Source organism: Rhinatrema bivittatum, chromosome 1 (assembly GCF_901001135.1).
Source record: "Rhinatrema bivittatum chromosome 1, aRhiBiv1.1, whole genome shotgun sequence".
Taxonomy (NCBI): Eukaryota; Metazoa; Chordata; class Amphibia; order Gymnophiona; family Rhinatrematidae; genus Rhinatrema; species Rhinatrema bivittatum.
In genome coordinates, this window is record NC_042615.1 from 348,891,287 (window position 1) to 348,911,375 (window position 20,089).

General features: G+C 39.6%; 1 protein-coding gene across 7 annotated transcripts in view; it reads left to right on the forward strand.

Annotated features, from left to right (window-relative positions):
• HELQ (helicase, POLQ like) overlaps window positions 1–20,089 on the forward strand; it is a 187,628-nt gene that overhangs the window by 166,828 nt on the left and 711 nt on the right. For all 7 annotated transcript variants that reach the window (XR_003856394.1, XM_029599498.1, XM_029599489.1 and 4 more), the window contains one exon: window positions 2,377–2,511. Coding sequence is in view for 6 of the 7 variants with exons in the window: in XM_029599498.1 (XP_029455358.1) it covers window positions 2,377–2,511 (135 nt within the window). In the remaining variant the exon portion in view is untranslated. Of the gene's footprint in view, window positions 1–2,376; window positions 2,512–20,089 lie in introns of those variants that run through there.

A 20,089-nucleotide genomic window follows, 5' to 3' on the forward strand; every position in this document is an offset into this window, starting at 1 on the left:
AAATTCCATCTGCCATTTGGATGCCCAATCTTCCAGGCTCACAAGGTCCTCCTGTAATGTATCTCAAGCCGCTTGTGATTTAACTCCTCTAAATAATTTTGTATCATCCGCAGATTTGATAACCTCACTCGTCGTATTCCTTTCCAGATAATTTATAAATATATTGAAAAGCACTGGTCACAGTACAGATCCCTGAGGCACTCACCGTTTACCCTTTTCCACTGAGAAAATTGACCATTTAATCCTACTCTCTATTTTCTGAATTTTAACCAGTTTGTAATCCACAAAAGGACATCGCCTCCTATCCCATGACTTTTTAGTTTTCTTAGAAGCCTCTCATGAGGGACTTTGTCAAACGCCTTCTGAAAATCCAAATACACTACATCTACTGGTTCACCTTTATCCACATGTTTATTAATTCCTTCAAAAAAAGAAGCAGATTTGTTAGTCAAGATTTCACTTGGATAAATCCATGTTGACTGTGTTTCTTTAAAACATGTCTTTCTATGGTGCTCTGATTAGAATAGTTTCCACTATTTTTTCCGGCACCAAAATCAGGTTCACTGGTCTATAGTTTCCCGGATCACACCTGGAACCCTTTTTAAATATTGGGGTTTCATTGAAATCATTCATTGTACCTGAAGTGGATCTCTCCAGTCTTCAGATACAAAGGATGATTTTAATGAAAGGTTACAAATTTTAACAAATAGATCAGAAATTTCATTTTTAACTCCTTCAGTACCCTAGGATGCAATCCAGGTGATTTGCTACTCTTTAGTTTGTCAATCAGGCCTACTACATCTTCTAGGTTCACAGTGATTTGGTCCAGTTCATCTGACTCATCACCCTTGAAAACCATCTCCAGAACTGGTATCTCCACAACATCCTCATTAGTAAACACAGAAGCAAAGAATTCATTTAGTCTTTCTGCAATGGCCTTATCTTCCCTAAGAGCCCCTTTAACCCTTCGGTCATCTAATGGTCCAACCAACTCCCTCACAGGTTTCTTGCTTCAGATATATTTTAAAAAGTTTTTATTATTAGTTTTTGTCTTTACAGCCAACTTCATTTCAAATTCTCTCTTCGCCTGTCTGATCAGTGTTTTACACTTAACTTGACAATTCTTATACTTTATCCTATTTTCTTAAGATGGATCCTTCTTCCAATTTTTGAAGGATGTTTTTTTGGCTAAAATAGCCTCTTTCACCTCACCTTTTAACCATGCCGGTAATCGTTTTGTCTTCCTTCCACCTTTCTTAATGCGTGGAATACATCTGGACTGTGCGTCTAGGATTGTATTTTTAAAAAATGTCCATGTCTGTTGCACACTCAGCTGTACCTTTCAGATTTTTTCTAACTAGTTTTCTCATTTTATCAAAGTTTCCCTTTTGAAAATTTAATGTTAGAGCTGTAGATTTACTTATTGTCCCCCTTCCAGTTATTAGTTTAAATTTGATTGTTATGATCACTATTGCCAAGTGGCCCCACCACCGTTACCTCTCTCACCAAATCCTGTGTTCCACTAAGAATTAAATCTAAAATAGCTGCCTCTCTCATTGGTTCCTGAACCAATTGCTCCATGAAGCAGTCATTTATCACATCCAGGAACTTTGTGTCTAGCAAGAAACTGGTGCCTCTTCTAAACCTCCCCAGCTCTATACATGCATGCATAAAATGATTCCCAGACATTGGATATGTACAGTGAAATGTTATTATACCTGTTTGTAAATTACATTTGTTTACTGTTCTTATTTGGTGATAAACTATTTAGTTTGTTAGCTCTGTCCTATGACTGACTGTTTCTAGCATTTTTCTCTATTTGGTCTGTAGGTACATTTCTAGGAACTGTGTGACCCTTGGGTTATTTGGGGTCTTAGTGTTTCTAGAAACCACCAGGAGATAGATTGCAGAGAGAGTGCTTGCCTAGAGACAAACAGGAACCCAAATGAGTGGAAGGCTGCCAGCATAGGGGCACATGCACAGGTGTGGGACTTTTGGGCAGTGCTCGACAGGACCTTCCAAGTGTCTACAGAGTGTTGAGAGTAGTGCTAAAGTGTTACGCAACACCTCACTAGAACAGCATGCTCACTGATGAAATGTGGTCCCAGAATGGTATGCACAGTAATTGTATGAGAATTAAGTGTTTTGTTGTACAGAAAATCTGCAGATCTTAGTATAGGTGTATAAATAGCTCCTTGAAACTGAAACAAGGTTGTAATATAACTGACACGTGCTTATTTTATGCATGAATGTATAGTACTGATAGCTGGCACAGGGATGTACCTGGTAGATTGAAATATCAACACAATTATGCGATAAATGCTGGACTCAAGTGAGACAGCTTATATTTTATTTCATTTTATTTTTGAAATATAGGCTCGGGCAAAACAACTCTATAATGCAGGGTACACAACACTTGCACATTTAGCTAATGCAAGCCCTGAAGTGTTAATAAAGACAATTGAACACATGTCTCGACGTCAAGCCAAGCAAATAGTTGCATCTGCTAAGGTAAGCATAAGTTTTAAAATCTAGAGTGGTGAAACAAATGTTTGTGTTTATATTTTTTCTCTGGACTTTTTTGTTGCACAAACATATATCTTATATCAATGGATTACAGCTTTCCTTCCTAGACATTGTTTGCTTGTAAGACAAATGGTTTCTGAGATAAGTTTAGGAACAAACTTATTACAATACAAAAATATCCCAAATTGAATCCAGAGCTCCAGCTCCTCAATGCCCCAAAACTACCAAATAAAGTAAAATGACCTATTTTAATAATTGTGAGGTTAACCTTTTAGGTACCAACGTTCCATAAGTGGAACATTTTTTCATATACTTTTAATTACTTGCAAATTTTTTATACCATATTTATACCATATCTGGGTCTAGTTAACTAAGATATGTAAAAAGGGGCATCAGGAAATAATTCCTTCAATGAGCAGGATCTAAAAGGTTAAAGTGATGACTCAGTTTTTAAAAAAATCCTCTTGTTTAAGCACACATTAGTAAATTGTTTTTTAGACACTTTAAAAAGCTAAACTCTGCTCACTGTTGTACTACCATTGCATCATGGATGGTTTTCTATTATGTTATTTAACAATTTTCTACAAAACACATTGCTGAAGTTTTACTTTTGATATATAATGCAGCAATGGGGCAATGCTGCTTTATCCCTAACAAGTAAATACAGTACATACTGTTGAATCTTTTATTACTAGAGGCAACTTCTGGCTGCTTTCTTCACTAATATTCTAGGCCTGTATCCATTCTTTGAGAAACAGTCTGATTTCAGGATCAGCATTTTTAGGAGCATGCTTTATACGTCCGGTTTGAGGATTGATGTACCTCACTAGAACAGAATTGGTACTTGTTCTAAAGTTCAGTTCATTGACTTCTGATCCATGAATGAACTTATCACCTATTGACTTATGAATCATAATGACATAAAGCTCTGGTCTTGTCATCAAAACTCCACACATCTGAGCATTTGTTCTAATTCTAAGGTACTTCTGAATGTCAGTAGTTCTGTCATAATACCAAAAGCATCTGAGAGAGCTGCTCAGTTGTAGACTTCTACCAGAGATGCCCGAACAGTATTGGTGCTTTTTCGTGCCTTCTTAAGACTATGTGCCGAGGTGACTACACCTAAGGCCTCAAATCTGTTTGCTGCTGACTGAGGAAGAGTGGCTTAGTGATTAGAGCAATGGGCTGTGAACCAGGTAAGCTAGGGTTCAAATTCTGCTTCTCCCACCAACACTCCTTGTGAACTTGGACAAGTCACTTTTTCCATCAACTAGCAGGGCTGAATTAGTCATGACATGTGGGTGATGTGATCTGGTGTCATCTCTCTAGCTTAGTAAGGTTTTATTACTGAACATGCATACACTGTCTTGTGAATCCCTCAGTCTTTTTTTGTTTGAGCTTCTGCACAAATGTATACCCTTTTACTTTTTTCTGTCTTCTGCTCTTAGCAGTCATTTTGTTTTGTTTTTTTCTTTTTACCTCTCTGTCTCGGCAACCCCTCAACAGCACTTTTCAGTGTTACTGGAAAAAATGAAAAGTTGAGATGTCTGGTTCCAATAAGGTTACAACCAGTGGCTTCCAGGAATGCATCTGAGGCCATAAGATGTCAGCCATTGGTGATAACATCTGCTACAAATGCCTGGGACCTGACCACAATGCTGCCAATTGCTATGACTATAGTCGGATGTAACCTAGATCCCAGCAGAACCAGGCATGAAAGATGGAAGAGCTCTGTAAGTGGATTCTGAAATAGAGCCGTTCCTCTTCTCAAAGCGGGGCCTCCTCAGACTCCATCTGTGCCAGGTTGAGCAAAGAATTCTCTGGCAGGGCTGCTCTGCCTATGGTGCTGCAATCTGGATCCACTGTAGCTCAAGGGTCAAGCAAGGTGCAGAAGCCGGCATGCTATGGGGAGCACTCCCAAGTCTCGTTTCCCTCTTAGTGCCGAAGAGGAAGTGCCGATCAGACCAGTTGGTGCCAGTGGTTTTGCACTGGCTTTTGGCACCATTTTGATGCACAGGATCCCTGACCCCAATAGGGATTCTTCCCTGGTACCCTCCTTGCTTTTGGCACCTTTATCAACATCTCACATCCTGTTTCCAGATCCCAGACCCTCTAAGGCTCCATCAGAATCATATGCCTGGAGCACCTAGTCTGGATTGTGTCTGACAACCCCAGAGCCCATCTGCTTTATTGTGCCCTTGGTCTCCATGTATCCTCTATCACAGACTGCATAGGAATGTGGTCTCTACCTGGAGTCCAGTGCATATCTCTCAAGGCGATGACCCTATACTAGTTTCAGAGGAGGTTGTCTCTTCAGTTCCAGCTCAGAGGATGCATCAGTATGTGGACAACATTACAAAATTGGTAAAAACTTTATTTACCTCTCTGGTGGCCATTGACAAGGAAGGAACCTTTCAGCCTCTCCTGTCCAGATTGATGGATTTATTTCCCTTCCACTCAGAACTCTCATCAGAAATCCCAGCAGAAGATAGCTCACCTCAATCAGGTAGGCCATCCCTCTCAGCAAAATAATCTAGCCAGTATTCATAGGCTGAAGAATGGGGCAAAGACCTTCCCAGGGAGGAGTTCCCTCTGAGATGACCAAGTTCTCCACTCTGATCTCCCACTCTCCTATTTCTTTATCTGGCTCATAGGTTAGTATCCCTCCACCCTTTGGTTTGGAGGAGTCGTCCATGGAGATTTCCTTGGACTCCTTTTTGACTTGCTGGAACATTCCGGTCCACCAGAGAAATACCTCTAATATTCCAGATTCGTAGAAAAACTGGGTAATGAGAGTCATCTGGATGGATAAGGCTCACCTTAAGTGTTTTCAGCCACCTTCGGATATTGGAAACTTCCTCCGAACCAGCAATGAACCCAATATATTAGATTCTATATTACCTGCATAAAACACAAGACTGTAAGAATTACAATATTGGGTCAAAAATGACGAGGTGTGGGTGGCATCTTAGAATAGCCAGTTTATTGAGGCATGAGCTTTCGAGGACAGAGTCTACTTCATCAGATGCATGAAGTGTAGTACAGGAGGTGGCTAAAATATATATGGGGGGGGGGGGGGTGGAACGGTGGGATACAGAACAAAGAGAATACACTGAATTAGAAAGGACAGGGAGTGGAAGGAGTGTTTATAGCATTATAGTCCAGCCTAATGACAACTGATGTAAATGTTAAAAGACAAAATGATCTGAGAAGAGTTAAATTCATGATATTTGTAGTGTGCTTTGAAGCCATTGTGTCTGTTCAGATCTAGGGTAATAGTGGTGTGTGTTATGAGTTCCTGTTCAGCAGTTTTTATGTTTACCTTTTTAAAAGAGTTTCATGCTGAAGTGTCCTTTTGAAATTTCTTTGTAGGATTATGGCAACCTTAAGGGTCAGTTAGTGTCCTGGAAGGCTGATATGGTCTCCTAATGTTTTCGGAATGTTGCCATTTCTAATGTTAGATGTATGTCAATTTATTCTTTCCCTTAGGGATTGACCTATTTGTCCTGTGTTGACAGGAGAGGCACATTGCTAGCAGGTGATGTGTCAAACTGAGGGTCCATAAATCCAAGTAACCTGCTTCCAACAGTGGCTAATCCAGGTCACAAGTGCCTGGCAAGATCCCAAATGGTAGATAGATTCCATGCTGCTAACATCCAGAGATGAATAGTAGCCTGTTGCGTCCGTTGGTGCTAGACTGCTTCGCCCCATTTGCCTCACCTTATTCACGGCTCCTCCCGCTTACCTAGGAAAGATGGCTACCGCAGCGTCTACAAGCCGACCTCTCTGGTATCCCCGGAACGGCTATGGTGCAGCCTCCCACCATTGCTCCTCCCAGGTACCTACTAGGGTGCGCATGTGCGCGCAACCCACGTCTTTGTACCACCCTTGGCGCGAACCTCAAGGGCGTTCCCTCATGCTGACGTCACGCCATCCAGGTATATTACCTTCACTAGTGTTTGCTAGCTCATTGAGTTAGCAAGGACTCGAATTCGTTCTTGTCTACGCTACTCTGCCACTTCCGTGCTGCCGCTGGAAGCGCTCTCTCTGCCCTTTGGGGTAACTGCTAACCTGGGTACCTGCTCCTCGGGGGCCCTCTGCTTTATTTCAGGTGCCTTACAGGGAACAGGCACTCGCTCCTTGAGGGCCTGCTCTCCCTGCCTCGGTGCCTGTACCTTTTTCAACATACGTGGTGGAATCGTATACCAATAGCAAACACCTAGTGAGTACTCTAACTCTGTCTATCTCATCCACAGTATCTCCTAGCTGGGAAACCTGCTGCGGAACCTCCTATCATCATCAAGGAGAGAAGGGCTCCCTCTGCTGAGGTCCCTGAGACTGCAACTACCAGACTGCTTCACTACTGCCACCTCTGGTGGCTCTCTTCAAGTTGTTTAATAAAGAACTAACTGTGTTTTGTGCATTACGAGTCTAGCCCAGTGCTGTGGCTCCTCACGGGGCTCCTCCCTGTGGGCATGGTCATCTCCCACAGCACCCAAGGATCCACCAAAACACACTTAATCATAACATAGCCTTTCCCAAGTCTGTCTGGTTAATAACAGTTTATGGATTTCTCCAACAACTTGTCCAAACCTTTTTGTAAACCAGCTATACTAGCTGCCATTACCACATTGTCTGGCAATGAATTCCAGAGCTTAATTGTGCATTGAGTGAGAATTTTCTCATATATATTTTAAATGTATGAACTTCATGGAGTATCCTAGTTCTGTATTTTTAGAGAGTAAATAACCAATTCACATGTATCAATTCTATTCCACTCATGATTTTTATAGACCTCTATCATATCCCCCCCCCCCCCCCCCCCCCCCCCCTCAGCCATTCCTTTCCCATGATAGCCTAACCTCTTTAGCCTTTCTTCATAGGGGAGCCATTCTGTCCCCTTTATCATTTTGATTGCCCTTCACTGCACGTTTTGCAATTCAGCTATATATTTTTTTTTTTTTTGAGATGCGGCGACCAGAATTGCACACAGTACTCTAGGTGCGGTCTTACTATGGAACGATACAGATGTGTTATGATTTATTTTCCATACCTTCCTAGTAATTCCTAACATTGTTTGTTTGCTTTTTTGCACAAAATATTGTCTACAATGACACCCAGATCCTTTTCCTTGGTGGTAGATCCTAATATGTCATATGTCCTAATATGTCATATGTCTAGTGTAGGTTTTGTTTCCCAATGTGCATCATTTTCCACTTGTCCACATTAAATTTCATCTGCCATTTGGATGCCCAATTTGTGTCTCGCAAAGTGTTCCTGCAGGTTCTCACAATCCACTTGTGATTTCAGTACTCAGAATAATTTTGTCATCTGCAAATTTGATCCTCACTCATTGTTCCATTTTCCATATCATTTATAAATATATTAAAAACATTGGTCCCAGTACAGAAGACTGTGGATAATCCAGTCTCCTGCCTCCCTCTCCCCCCCCACCCGGTAGCCAGGAAGCTAGATCTCAAATACAGCGTGCAGCCGGATCCTAGTTTTGGTGTAGTCCAACAGCTTCATCAGTAACTGTTGGTGGAGTTGGCTTTGAAGCCAGTTAAGGGAGACCTGGGTATTTTCCGACACACCACCAGATAAGGACTCTAAGTTAGACAATTTTGGGAAGAAAGTCTTCAAGAGCTTGATGCTGAACATCCACATTGCGGTCCATCGGTTTTATATGGTGCAGTACTTAAATGACTACATCGATAAGCTGAAACCCCTTGTAGTGTCCCTGAACAAGGAGCACGAGGGATATTGCCAGGCCCTCCTAAACGCTGAAGAATGTGATGTGGCATCGCAACCAGTCTGTGTACAAATCCTTTGAAATGGCAGCAAGATCCTCGGCAGCAGCCATTGGACTTGCTGGATAGCCTGATTGAGGACCAGCAGTCCATGAGAAGCCGGCCAATGTCCTATGTTTCGAGGGCAATCTCTTTTGGGCCAAAATCAGAAACTGTTGCCCAGTTTAAGGAGCAACATTGGCTATCCAGTCCTTATCAGCAGGTACCAACCAGCCTCCTGTCTCCAGGTGGTCTGTCTTTGCTTTTAGGATGTGCTTCTTTCAGAGACTCCTTCCATCAATTTCAGAAATATAGCATTATGCCTGTGCTGTCACAGCAGCAACTTCCAGCTTGAGGACGTACACAGCCTAAAACACTGCAGCAGTCTCAACCCAAACCAGGACCTAGTTTTTGACAAGTCCTAGTTATCATGACCTGATACTTTGGTAGGGAGAAGAATCATTCCCCAATGAGTGGAGAAAGATTGCCAAAGATGTTCGAGTCCTCAAAATTGCAGAGTTTGGTTACTGTTTGCATTTTTCCCAGCATCCATCGTTTTGGGTTTTTTTTGTAACTTAATTTTTATTAAACAGGTAATAGTAGCATAATGCCAAAAAGGAAATTGTATGACAATACAGCAGGGGTTATATTACGGTTCAATAACATGGAAAGTCCCTTTCTCAAACCAAAATCCTGTATTTTCCTGTTTTCAATCTTCGTCCTCCCTCCCTTCCTCTCCTCATTTCCAGGCATTTCTCCACCTATCCTAGTTGACACTGATGGTCTGTTAAATGCAGCTTGTCCTGCAGATGTCTCTGCCAGCTTGTTGACTTTATCTCTGTATTTGTACTCCAGTTTGCCTGATGGTAATCACTAAATCCCTGTGTTGTTTGGAGAACACTGGCTTCACCGTCCTCATTCTATCCCCCACCCCCCTCCATTCCCCTCCCTCCTCCACACTCCAAATTACAGTTTTTGGTGTTACCATACATCCATTACATATATCCGTTATTAAAAACAGGCAATCAAGCCCTTTTTTACTCTGTTCTTGAACTCTCGTTTCCTCTCCCATTTTTCCTCCATAGAATATAGAGGTGCCAGTTCTTTTTAAATTTCATAATGGTGTCATGTTTATGAGCTGTTAATTTGTTCGAGGTATACCCTTTCTAATCTTGCCTGTATTTGGCCAAGGGATGGTACCTCCTCCTTACGCTACAAAGTCACCAGCTCACACTGTGCCACTAGATTACTGAAATATCAGTCATTGAGCCTGGTCCTCTATAGGCAATAGATTGAGCAAATTGAGCTTCAGATCCTTAGGGACCTCAATATTCATTATGTCCACAATTAATTTGTTAATCATGGGGCACTCCAACCATATATGGTAAAAAGTCCCCTTCTGCACTTGTGCCAGCAGAGATCCATTACCCCTGGGAGCATCCCATGAAGTCTTAATGAGGTCAAGTATCACCTATATAGAATCTTATACCCGTTTTTCATTATTTGTAATGAGACCGAACTCTTCCTTGTTGACCTAAAACAATGATCTCACTAAACTGCTTCCTCCAACTCTTCTCCCAGATTGCATTCCCATGCTGTTAAGTGTGCCTGTTTGTTTTAGTTCCTCATTTAGTAATATATATATATAAATTAATCTTAGTCAATTTATCTGCTCTCTCACAATATTAATTTTATTTTAAAAAGCGGTATATAAATACTTTTAAATAAATAAATAAAATCCCTCAAAAATCGTTTTGCCTTTTTGGAGAGCTTCTATAATTTCTTTGTTGCAGGCATAGGATGCCAGTTAAATCTAGGGGAACCGGTATCTCTCTTCCAAGGGATAGATCTTGCTAATGTCCATGAATGAGCTGACTCCCCTGTCATCCCAGACCTGTCCTAATCTCATAAGTCCCAGGGTTCTCTAGCACTGTGCAGCAGCTTCAGAGTTTCCCAGTGGGAAATCCCCATTGAATACCAAAGGATGTCCTGTAACAATATACCAACCTTACCTTTCTTCCTGGCTACTCTAGCCCCCAAGTTCAATGCCCCTGTTTTATGTAACTTTGCTTGATTCAGCCTTCTTGTTCTTGGTTACACTTGTTTTTCCCCCAAGTTCCATGTAAACCGGCCTGATGTGAATTTCTATTCGTGAAGTCCGGTATAGAAATATATATTAAATAAATAAAATAAATAAATCCTATTCCCCACCAGAGCCTGCTTTTACTTGTGCCATATATCCAGTATTAACTGAATGAAGGGGGTGCACTCTCTTTCTAGTGGCAGTTTACCTGCTATCTCCTGTTCTATCTGAACCCAAAATTTGCAGTCAGAGTGGATTTGAAATCTATCACTGCGCGTAGCTGAGCAGTGCTGTAGTGTAGCTCAAGGTCTGGTACCCCCAGCTCACCCTGTATGTTAAGCTGGTATAAATAAAACCCTCTTTTCCAAAGAGATCTAAGGAGCTTTTTCTGCCACCATCTCAACAGTTTTTCAGAAACTGATGCTAGTAAAGTTTTGAATGCATATCAAAATCTTGGTAGAATATTCATTTTTACAATATGTATTCTCCTCAACCAAGTCAATTGTATTCGGTCCCACCTCCCCAATCCTTATTTATGCTCGCTATTAGAGGGTCATGTTTCATCTGAAACAGCTTATCCAGATTTGCCCCAATGTGTACCCTTAGATACTTCAAACTTTACTTGGCCCATCTAAAAGGGAGCTGTATGTGCCAACTAGATGCAGCGTCCTCTGCTACAGATATGTTCAGTACATCTGACTTATTTTTGTTGACTTTGAAGCCTGCACTGATTCGTATCCTCATTACCTCCAATAGGGTTTTCAAGCAAGGTTTTGGCTCTTAATGTAAACATTAAGTAAACAAGGTCAACTTATAAGTCTTGCCTCCAATGGTTATGCCCCTGATCTACGAGTTTTGTCTCACTGTTTCCATGAACGATTCTAACTATAGCACAAATAGAGGTGATAGTGTTCAAACTTGTCGGTGCCCCTACCTACTTCAAAGGTGTCAGAGTTCCTCCTATTCACTTTTATGTAAGCTCTAGACTGTATATAAAAAGCCCATATCCATGTAATAAAGTAGTCTCTTTTTCTAGTACCTTGATCAGAAGGGACCAATGGACCATGTTAAAGGCCACCTCTGTGTCCATTGCGAACAGCACAGCAGGTACCTCTTGTTTCTTCACTCACCACACCAGGTTCAAGACTCTTCGCACATTATCTACTGCAAGCCTACCCGTTACAAACCTCGATTGATCACACTGGATGAGGTACGGCACCACACCTCCCAAATGCAACCTTCGCTAATATTTAACTTTATATTACTCAGCGAGATAAGCTGGAAGGAGCTACATAATGCAGGGTCCCGTCCTCCCTGCGCTATGATTTTTATTCCCACCATATTCACACTTGGGGCTATTTGTCCCTTCTCCCTTAAGAATTTAAATGTAGACACCAGTGGACATATCAACATAGGCTTAAAAAGCTTATTGAAACTATCAGTGTCACCATCTAAGCCCAGTGACGTTCCCACTTTCATTTCTGAGATCACATGTGCCATTTCCTCCTCGCTGATCTTTCTGTTCAAAGTCTCCCGCACCTCCTTCAGTAGGCATGATAGTGATACCATTTTTTAATATTTATCTATGGGGGCATCGTCAATTCTTTCATCATTGACATATAATTCTCGCAGAATTGGGCAAATCTTTCTATGTGCTTATTCTACACAAAGTGTACCTCCCAGTTTTTGATTTTCAGTATTTGGTTTTGTGCTGATGTGCCAGCAAACGACTCTTTTTTTTTTTTCCCCTAACTCAAAGTATTGTTTCGCTCTTTCCATTTGGAATGTGATACCCGCTAAGTCGAGAGATTGCATTGTATGCAATCTCCAAACTCGCTGGGTGTGCTTGTCTAACATCCTTTTATGCTTTAACTATAGCTTAGCTATTCTCTGTAGCAGCTGTATTCTACTCTTTTCTTCCTGAGGAACGATGCTTGAGCGATTAATTTGCCCCATACCATACTTTGAAGCAATCCCATATCGTGACCAGATTTACCTCCCCTGTGTTATCTAAATACTCCTGTATCACTGCCCTCAGTCATTCTTGGAATGTCTTGACCGAGAGCATGTTGTCATTTAGCCTCCAAAACTTGTGGCCTGCTGATCTCTCCCTACTTCTAATACCACCCAGACCAGAGCATGGTCTGACCTCATGATGCTACCTAGGTCAGGGCCCCCCCCCCCACCCTCCCCACCATATTACCCATCAGCATTTTGTCAATAAAAAAAAATAAATTCTCGAATAAAAGAAGTGGGCTTTTGAGAAAAAAAGAGTAGTTCCTCATGGTTGGATTTCTTAGGTGCTAGATGTCTGTGCTCCTGGAGAGAAGGCCAGCCCTTCTAGAATAATTAACAAGTTCTTTTCTTAATGGATAATCTTTATTAGTAAAAGACAAGAAAGTAATATGTAATTAGCTTTCTTGGTAGCAGCACAGTGCATCTAACAGTGATATACTGCCTAATCTGCTCAGTTATTAAAAGATACATCATTGTCTTATATACAGGCATGGCTGACAATATCATTTTTTTCTCTTCCGGGGTGGCTCCCTTATTTGGAGTTACTGAAGCCTCTACTAAAACTAATGATGTCATAAGTGCCGTTATCTTGGTACACTCCTTCTTTCCCCGCTCAGTAGCCAGGCCTTGAAGTGTGGTCAAGTTTCTACGCAAACTGCTTCTGCCTGTCACCCAAGGATTGTTTTGCTTCATTCATACCATACACATCTCATTCATTCCCCACTCATTCTATACATAAAATATATAAAGTGCTAGAAATTCCCCTGCATACAATGCAATTACAATGCTAAATACATCATATTTTAATTTGACACTTATATCCCATATACTTATAAACATATGATGTTGATATTCTTGTACTATTGTCAATTAGTTAAGTCCTGCTGAAAATTAATCTTGTCCAACGAGAGCCTCATTTCGCCCTAATGCTTAGGGCTTCTTCAGGGACGTGATTTCTTTTAAAATCTGGTATACATGTTCATACAGAATGGGTCCATTACATGGTATTGTATCATTTCATACGTCTGAAAAACAGTAAATTTCATAACAACTACTCTATATCTCATGTAATTATATAATTGAAATACATACATTATATATTTATTTATTTATTTTTAATTTTTATATACCGACATTCTTGTATAAAATACAAATCATGCCGGTTTACATTATCAAGCAGCTATTAAACCAAATGGAGCTAGTGATTAACATAGAGAAGACAGAATTCTTACACTTAGAACGAAAAAAAAATATGGAGATCTCACAGAGCCCAATCACAGTCAACAACAACAAAAATATAATACTGACAGAGAAAGTACGGAATCTAGGAGTAATAATTGACACAGAACTAAGCTTCAAACAGCATATATCCCTAAAAGTAAAGGAAGGATACGCCAAACTCATGGTCCTCAAGAGACTTAAACCACTTCTAACAACAGCCAACTTTCGATCAGCACTACAGGCATTGATATTCGCAAGCACTGATTATTGTAATGCCCTTCTACTAGGTTTACCACACACCTCACTAAGACCACTACAAATCCTGCAAAACACGGCTGCAAGAATCTTAACTGGCAAAAGTAAAAGAGACCACATCACTGAAACACTGGCTGAGTTACACTGGCTTCCCATTGAACAAAGAATACAGTACAAAACACTGTGCACCATACACAAATTAATACACAATGAAAATGCAGACTGGCTTAACACAGCCCTTCGTGTACACATCCCCAACAGAAACCGAAGATCAGCCAACAAAGCACTCCTAACTATTCCATTAGTCAAAACAGCAAGACTAACACGGATAAGGGAAAGGGCCCTATCCTTAGCAGGACCCATACTATGGAACTCCATGCCCCTGGATTTAAGGTTACAAAGAGAAAACAAAACATTCAGGAAAAATCTGAAAACCTGGCTATTTAAACAAGCCTTTCATAAAGAGAGGAAAGAATAGAAACCAGGAAGTGCAAGGTACACCCACACACAATACAGTAATCACTAAGTGGGTAGTTTTTTAATGGATAAGTTACATTAATCGAGTTTTGTACTCAAAACTGCTATAGAATTGACCTGGACATGATGTTTTTCACATTTACAATTAACTTTGATTAAAAAAACTATGTTACTGAACTCTATGGCACCTATGTAAACTGAAAGATTTTAATAGCATCACTTTTATGTGCCTTTCTGTAAACCGTTGTGACGGTACCCACCTTAACGACGGTATAGAAAAGATTTAAAATAAAATAAATAAATAAATAAATAAAGATACAGGAAAAATGTTACCTTTGTCAAATACATTGAAACATTAATAACAAAATTGTTAACAAGAGATAACTAAGAAAAGAGAAAGGTAAACAAGAAGAAGAAGTAGAAGAAAACATAGAAGATGAAAAACAAAAAAGGTGGCACAAAGGGTTGCATGAAGGGGTGCACAAAGGGGAGTGCCCCTTTGTCGCGCGACGCCCGGCGGAATGGCGCCATTTACCAGCTTGACGCTGGGCAGGATGATGTCACAAAAGGGGCGGGTCTCATGCTCACTGTTCTCTTTTCAGCGATCTCTCTTCACAATTCAAAACAGATGTTTTATCAATATATCAATCCACATAGTACCCCAATATACCGTTACAAAAATGTTTTTAATGATACCATGAATTTTCAGTCACTCTCATTATTGCTCACTCCATTCATATGTCAGCTTAGCTGTAGTCCTCAGGTATCTCCAATGTAGATCCGTTTCCCAATAGAGGATATGACTCTTTAATATTCATATCCCTGCTTGACTGTCTTCAGGCATCTTCAGGACAACAGTATAAAACCATGATGTCAACACAATATCCTGCCTCCAATGTCTGATGTTATATATCTAAAAATCCACACCTGTCTTCATTCTACATTCAATATTCATTGTGATATCAAATAAAACGAGGACTCACTACATTTCCACTATAGCAATACTGTTCATACCTATCTGAACAAAAGATTTTTACTGAATTCTATCAGTTTCCTCCTCCACCCTCAATTTACAAATTAAGACACACATGAATTTCCAAAGATTATTACCAACTTACTTAAATCAGCATCTAAGTTCACAAACATTTTTCTCACTAACCAATACCTCTCATCTGCATCTTTTTCAATAATCCACCACACTTGAAAGTGCCCAAACACCAACACTAAAATGAGAATTACTCAAAGTAATACACTTACCGTAACATACACTCTGACTCCATCTCAAAATCTTTCACAACCGTGACAGGTTCCCCTGTTCAAACTTTTTAGACAAACATAATTTCACGACACAGTAATTCAGTCTACCAGCAAACCAGAGGTTAAAGGTTAAACGAATGAAACTTATTTCGACAATTTATGTATGTTTCCATAAATATATACATAAATAAAATGTTTCACGACACAACCTATCTCATGAAAACCTTTCATTTATATTAAAAATATATAATATTCCAAGATTAATGTTGTTATAATGTATGAGTAACAATAATAAAACAAATTGAATAACACCAATAACTATCTCTTTAATGAGATGTATGAGCTTGATGGGATGAACACAGCTTTTGAATATTTGGTGGAATATTAGATAAAGACACTCGCATTTTGTCATCAAGCATTTTTAAGCTTCCACGTTTCAATGTCTTCAAATTTGTCATCGTTGAAAAGGATACTTCACAAGTGTATGTAGTGGAAAACTGCAGAAGAATTTTTAACGCTTTTTTTTTACTTATGTTTGGATGCATTTTTGAAACATGAATCCAAAAGTTGTCTGTCACCCTCTTCATACATCATTAACAGACTTCGATTATTTTTATTTCAGCTAATTCTTCTTCTTCAATAAGTGAAAAGTCAATCGTTGCTGTTGAAAGAAATGGATTTCTGATCCAATCATAATCTTGGATTTCAATATTTGGGAAGTAGTGATGAACTTTCTCTCTGAGCAATTCTAAATGGTCAATAATTAGCGAACTTATCTCACATTTTAGCTCACAGTCAGCAGTTTTGGAAAACATTTCAAAATTTTCTTCTGTCACTTTCCTTTTCCAAATTGCTATCTTGTCTCTCATAGTACAAATTTTATCTACCGCTGTTAAAATATTTTCTCCTTTTCCTTGCATACTGCTATTTATTTTATTCAAGTATTCAAATATGTCGGCAAGATATGCCAGTTTTGTGCACCACAGTTTGTTTTGAATTAGATCGCAGAATTTATTTTGCTGATTTTCCTGAAAAAGTTTAAGCATCATTTCCTTCAATTCGTATATACGACAAAGCACTCGACCTTTTGAGAGCCTCCAATTTCTTCACAAATATGAGCAAATAATCTTGATTTAAGAGGTCTACTTTTAATGTAATTGACCATTTGAACCACTTGATTCATAACCTTTCTTAATTCGTTACCAATGCTTTCCGTGACTAGTGCTTCGCGATGTAAAAAGCAATGAGTAATTATAATATTTTCACTCTCTTTCATTGTTAAAGCTGTAAAACCTTTGATTGAACCAACCATTGAAGGGGCGCCATCTGTGCATATTCCTATACAATTTAACCATTGCAAATTATTTTCATTCATGAAGCAATCTAATGTTTTAAATATATCTTCGCTTCTAGTTCTCATTGGAAGTTCTAGACAACACAAGAATTGCTCAATAATTCTGTCAGCATGAATGAAACGTATAAAAACCAGTAATTGTGCTAACCCACTGACATCTGTTGATTCATCTAACTGCAATGTAAAAAGCATATTATCGCCTTGAAAAATATCCTTCATTTGAAGCTTAATGTCAGCAGACATGTCTTGAATACATCTTCCAATCGTGTTATCTGCCAAAGGGATTTTATTAACTTCTATCTCAAATTCAGGCCCAAACATTGTTCGAACAATAGCACAACAAGATTCCTTTATAGTGATTTCGGCAATAGTGTGCGGCTCCTTATTTTGGGCAATTATTTGAGCAACCAAGTAACTTGCCTTTTGAGCTTTCTCTAATGACTTCATTCTCTTGGTGAATGATGCAGACTGCTTCTTTATAGATTTTGAAAGTTCAATAAAGTATTCTACTGGCTTTTCTGACAAATGACTGTATGGCGTTTTAATTTGTTTGGTACCATACTTTCATTTTCAAGTATCATCCCACAAACTAAACACTGGGGACAAAGATTGTTTGCATTACCAGAAAATGTGAACCCCAATTTTATATAATCTGCATTGTATAAACGAGGCGTGGAAACTTTTCCTTTGCACTTCTTGCTTATTAATACAGACCATTCAACAGTTGATTTTTGTGTAGTTTTCGCTATAGGCAATACATTTTGTTCATCACAAACATCTTCTTCAGATTTTCTTTTCTTAATTAGAAACTTATCCATTTTACCCTAATGAAACAGATGGTTGTATGCAAGTCGGTATTGCTTATTTCAGTTGGCCAAAGTTAGCGCTGCGTGTGCAGTTGGAATTGACGGCACGTGACGCTGGAGGGGAGCGGCTTCCGACGTGACGACTGCTATGTGGACCGGGCTTTAACTTGCTACGTTCGCGCGACACACTAACGTGTCACAAGACACAGTTTGGAAAGCTCTAGTTTAAATAAACATTCGTTGTCATATTTGTAAACTTCAGAAAAGGTTCCCAAGTTTCAAGGAATGCAGACTTTCTTCTTTCCATATATAAGTTTTTCCATGCTTATGCCTTCCCAGGCACATTCCATAACGTTTTATTCAAGGGGAAGAGCTTTCTTCAGTGGACAGCAGGCTGTAAAGAGAAGAGTAATAAGCTTACTATACTCATTCTGTGCAGGGCCAGTGCAAGGGTATTAGGTGCCCTAGGCAAACTTTACAGCTTGGTGCCCCCACCTCCCCATACACAATTTTAAATTATGCTTTTATAACAGATTTTACATGAAAAATGGCATTCTGAGGTAAAAATAATACACACATTGTTATGATAGTTACATGCACTGTTGGGATGCCAACAAGAGAACTCTGCAACTTGGAATTCATATGGCATTACACCTATTGTAACATGTTTTGTGTGGGCATGTATCAACACTCAAAACAGTAACAACCCTACCTATGAAAAGGAATACCGCAAATATTACACCAGAATCTAAAATGTCAATACGCCTCCTATCAGGAAAACAGAACAGGCCAAGCTACTACAGAGCCCTACAAAGAAACCACATGCTAACAGAATCCTTCATCTCGGTCTCGCATGCAGAACACAGACCCTCACCAAATACAGAATAGGGCCACCGTAAAGTATAAATAGAAATATGCAGACAAAAACTGAACTGTAAAATTCAACAATGGAAAAACAAAAATGTCATCATTCCTCATGAAACATCAAACAAAATCAACATATATAAATCATTAATCATATTAGAAAATCATTCTAATAAAATAATTTCAAAACAGCTGATGAATAGAATATCCAATAATTAGACTCATGCAAATTTTGAAAGCTTTCCCAAACAGACACACCAAACACCACACAATAATTAAAAATGTAGATAAAAATCTCCCGCTCTCCATACCTGGGAACTTTTAATTTTCAGTCTGAGTTTGTCATAGATTAGTGGAGGAGGCAATGGCTGCGATACACTGACTTTCTCCTCTCTCTCACATACACACGCTCCAACACATGCATGCTCGCCTACTCACACATATTCATACACAAACTCACTCTCTCACACACACACATGCTCTCTCTCCCCATATGCTCTCACACACACGTGCACTCACACATGTACACTTTTTTTTTTTTTTTTACTCTCCCTCCTCCTACATGTAGGCAGTCCTTGGACTTCTATGGCATCAGGAGGCCTCCATTGTCTTCCTTGTTGAGCAGAGACGCTGCTGCCCAGCGATGCCACCTCTCTGCTGCCGCATGGTCCGGCCGACACTGCAAAGCTATTTCACAATTCTGAGCAGGTCCAATGGAAGCAGTAGATGGCTGCTGGGCTGCCCCCAAACCTGTGGTGCCCTAGGCCATCATCTAGTTTGCCTAGTGCTTCCACTGACCCTGATTCTATGGGGATTTACCTAGAAAGAAAACTCCAAGTCCCAAGGTAGGACCATTTTGGTTCAGAAAAGCATTAAAATAACTAGCCTCCAATTTGTTTATTTTGGGGAATTTTCCACCAAATATGGATTCAAGTGCCTTCCAATCCACACTTGTTCCAGCATTGTGTTTGGAGACTCTATATCCTGGAGATTAAGCCTTTGTCAAGCAACAGTTGAGACATACATTTTCCACTGTGCTATATGTTCGGGGGAGGGAGGCCCTGAAAGAAGACACCAAAATCATTTTAAGATAACGGATATGTATGAATATGTGTGTGTGGTCATCTAAAAGTCTATTTCTTTGAAGTAAACCCTTCTTTTGTTTACAGTTTGTCCATGTTTTACATGAATTATTGTGATGCTAGCTTGAAGTTCTAAAGATAAGCATTGTATCGCTCTAATTTCCTCAGATATGTCTGTAGGAGGAGCTTTCAAAAACTTTTAAATGCTAATTTCTCCTTAGGATTAAAATACATATCTGAGCAAAAAGAGGATTGTAAAGATTGTACTTATTTTCTTTGCCATCTGAATTTATAGAAAAGTGTGTTTTTCTGGTTTTTCTGGTATTAAATGTGAGGTTAAACAATGGTCAGTAGGTATT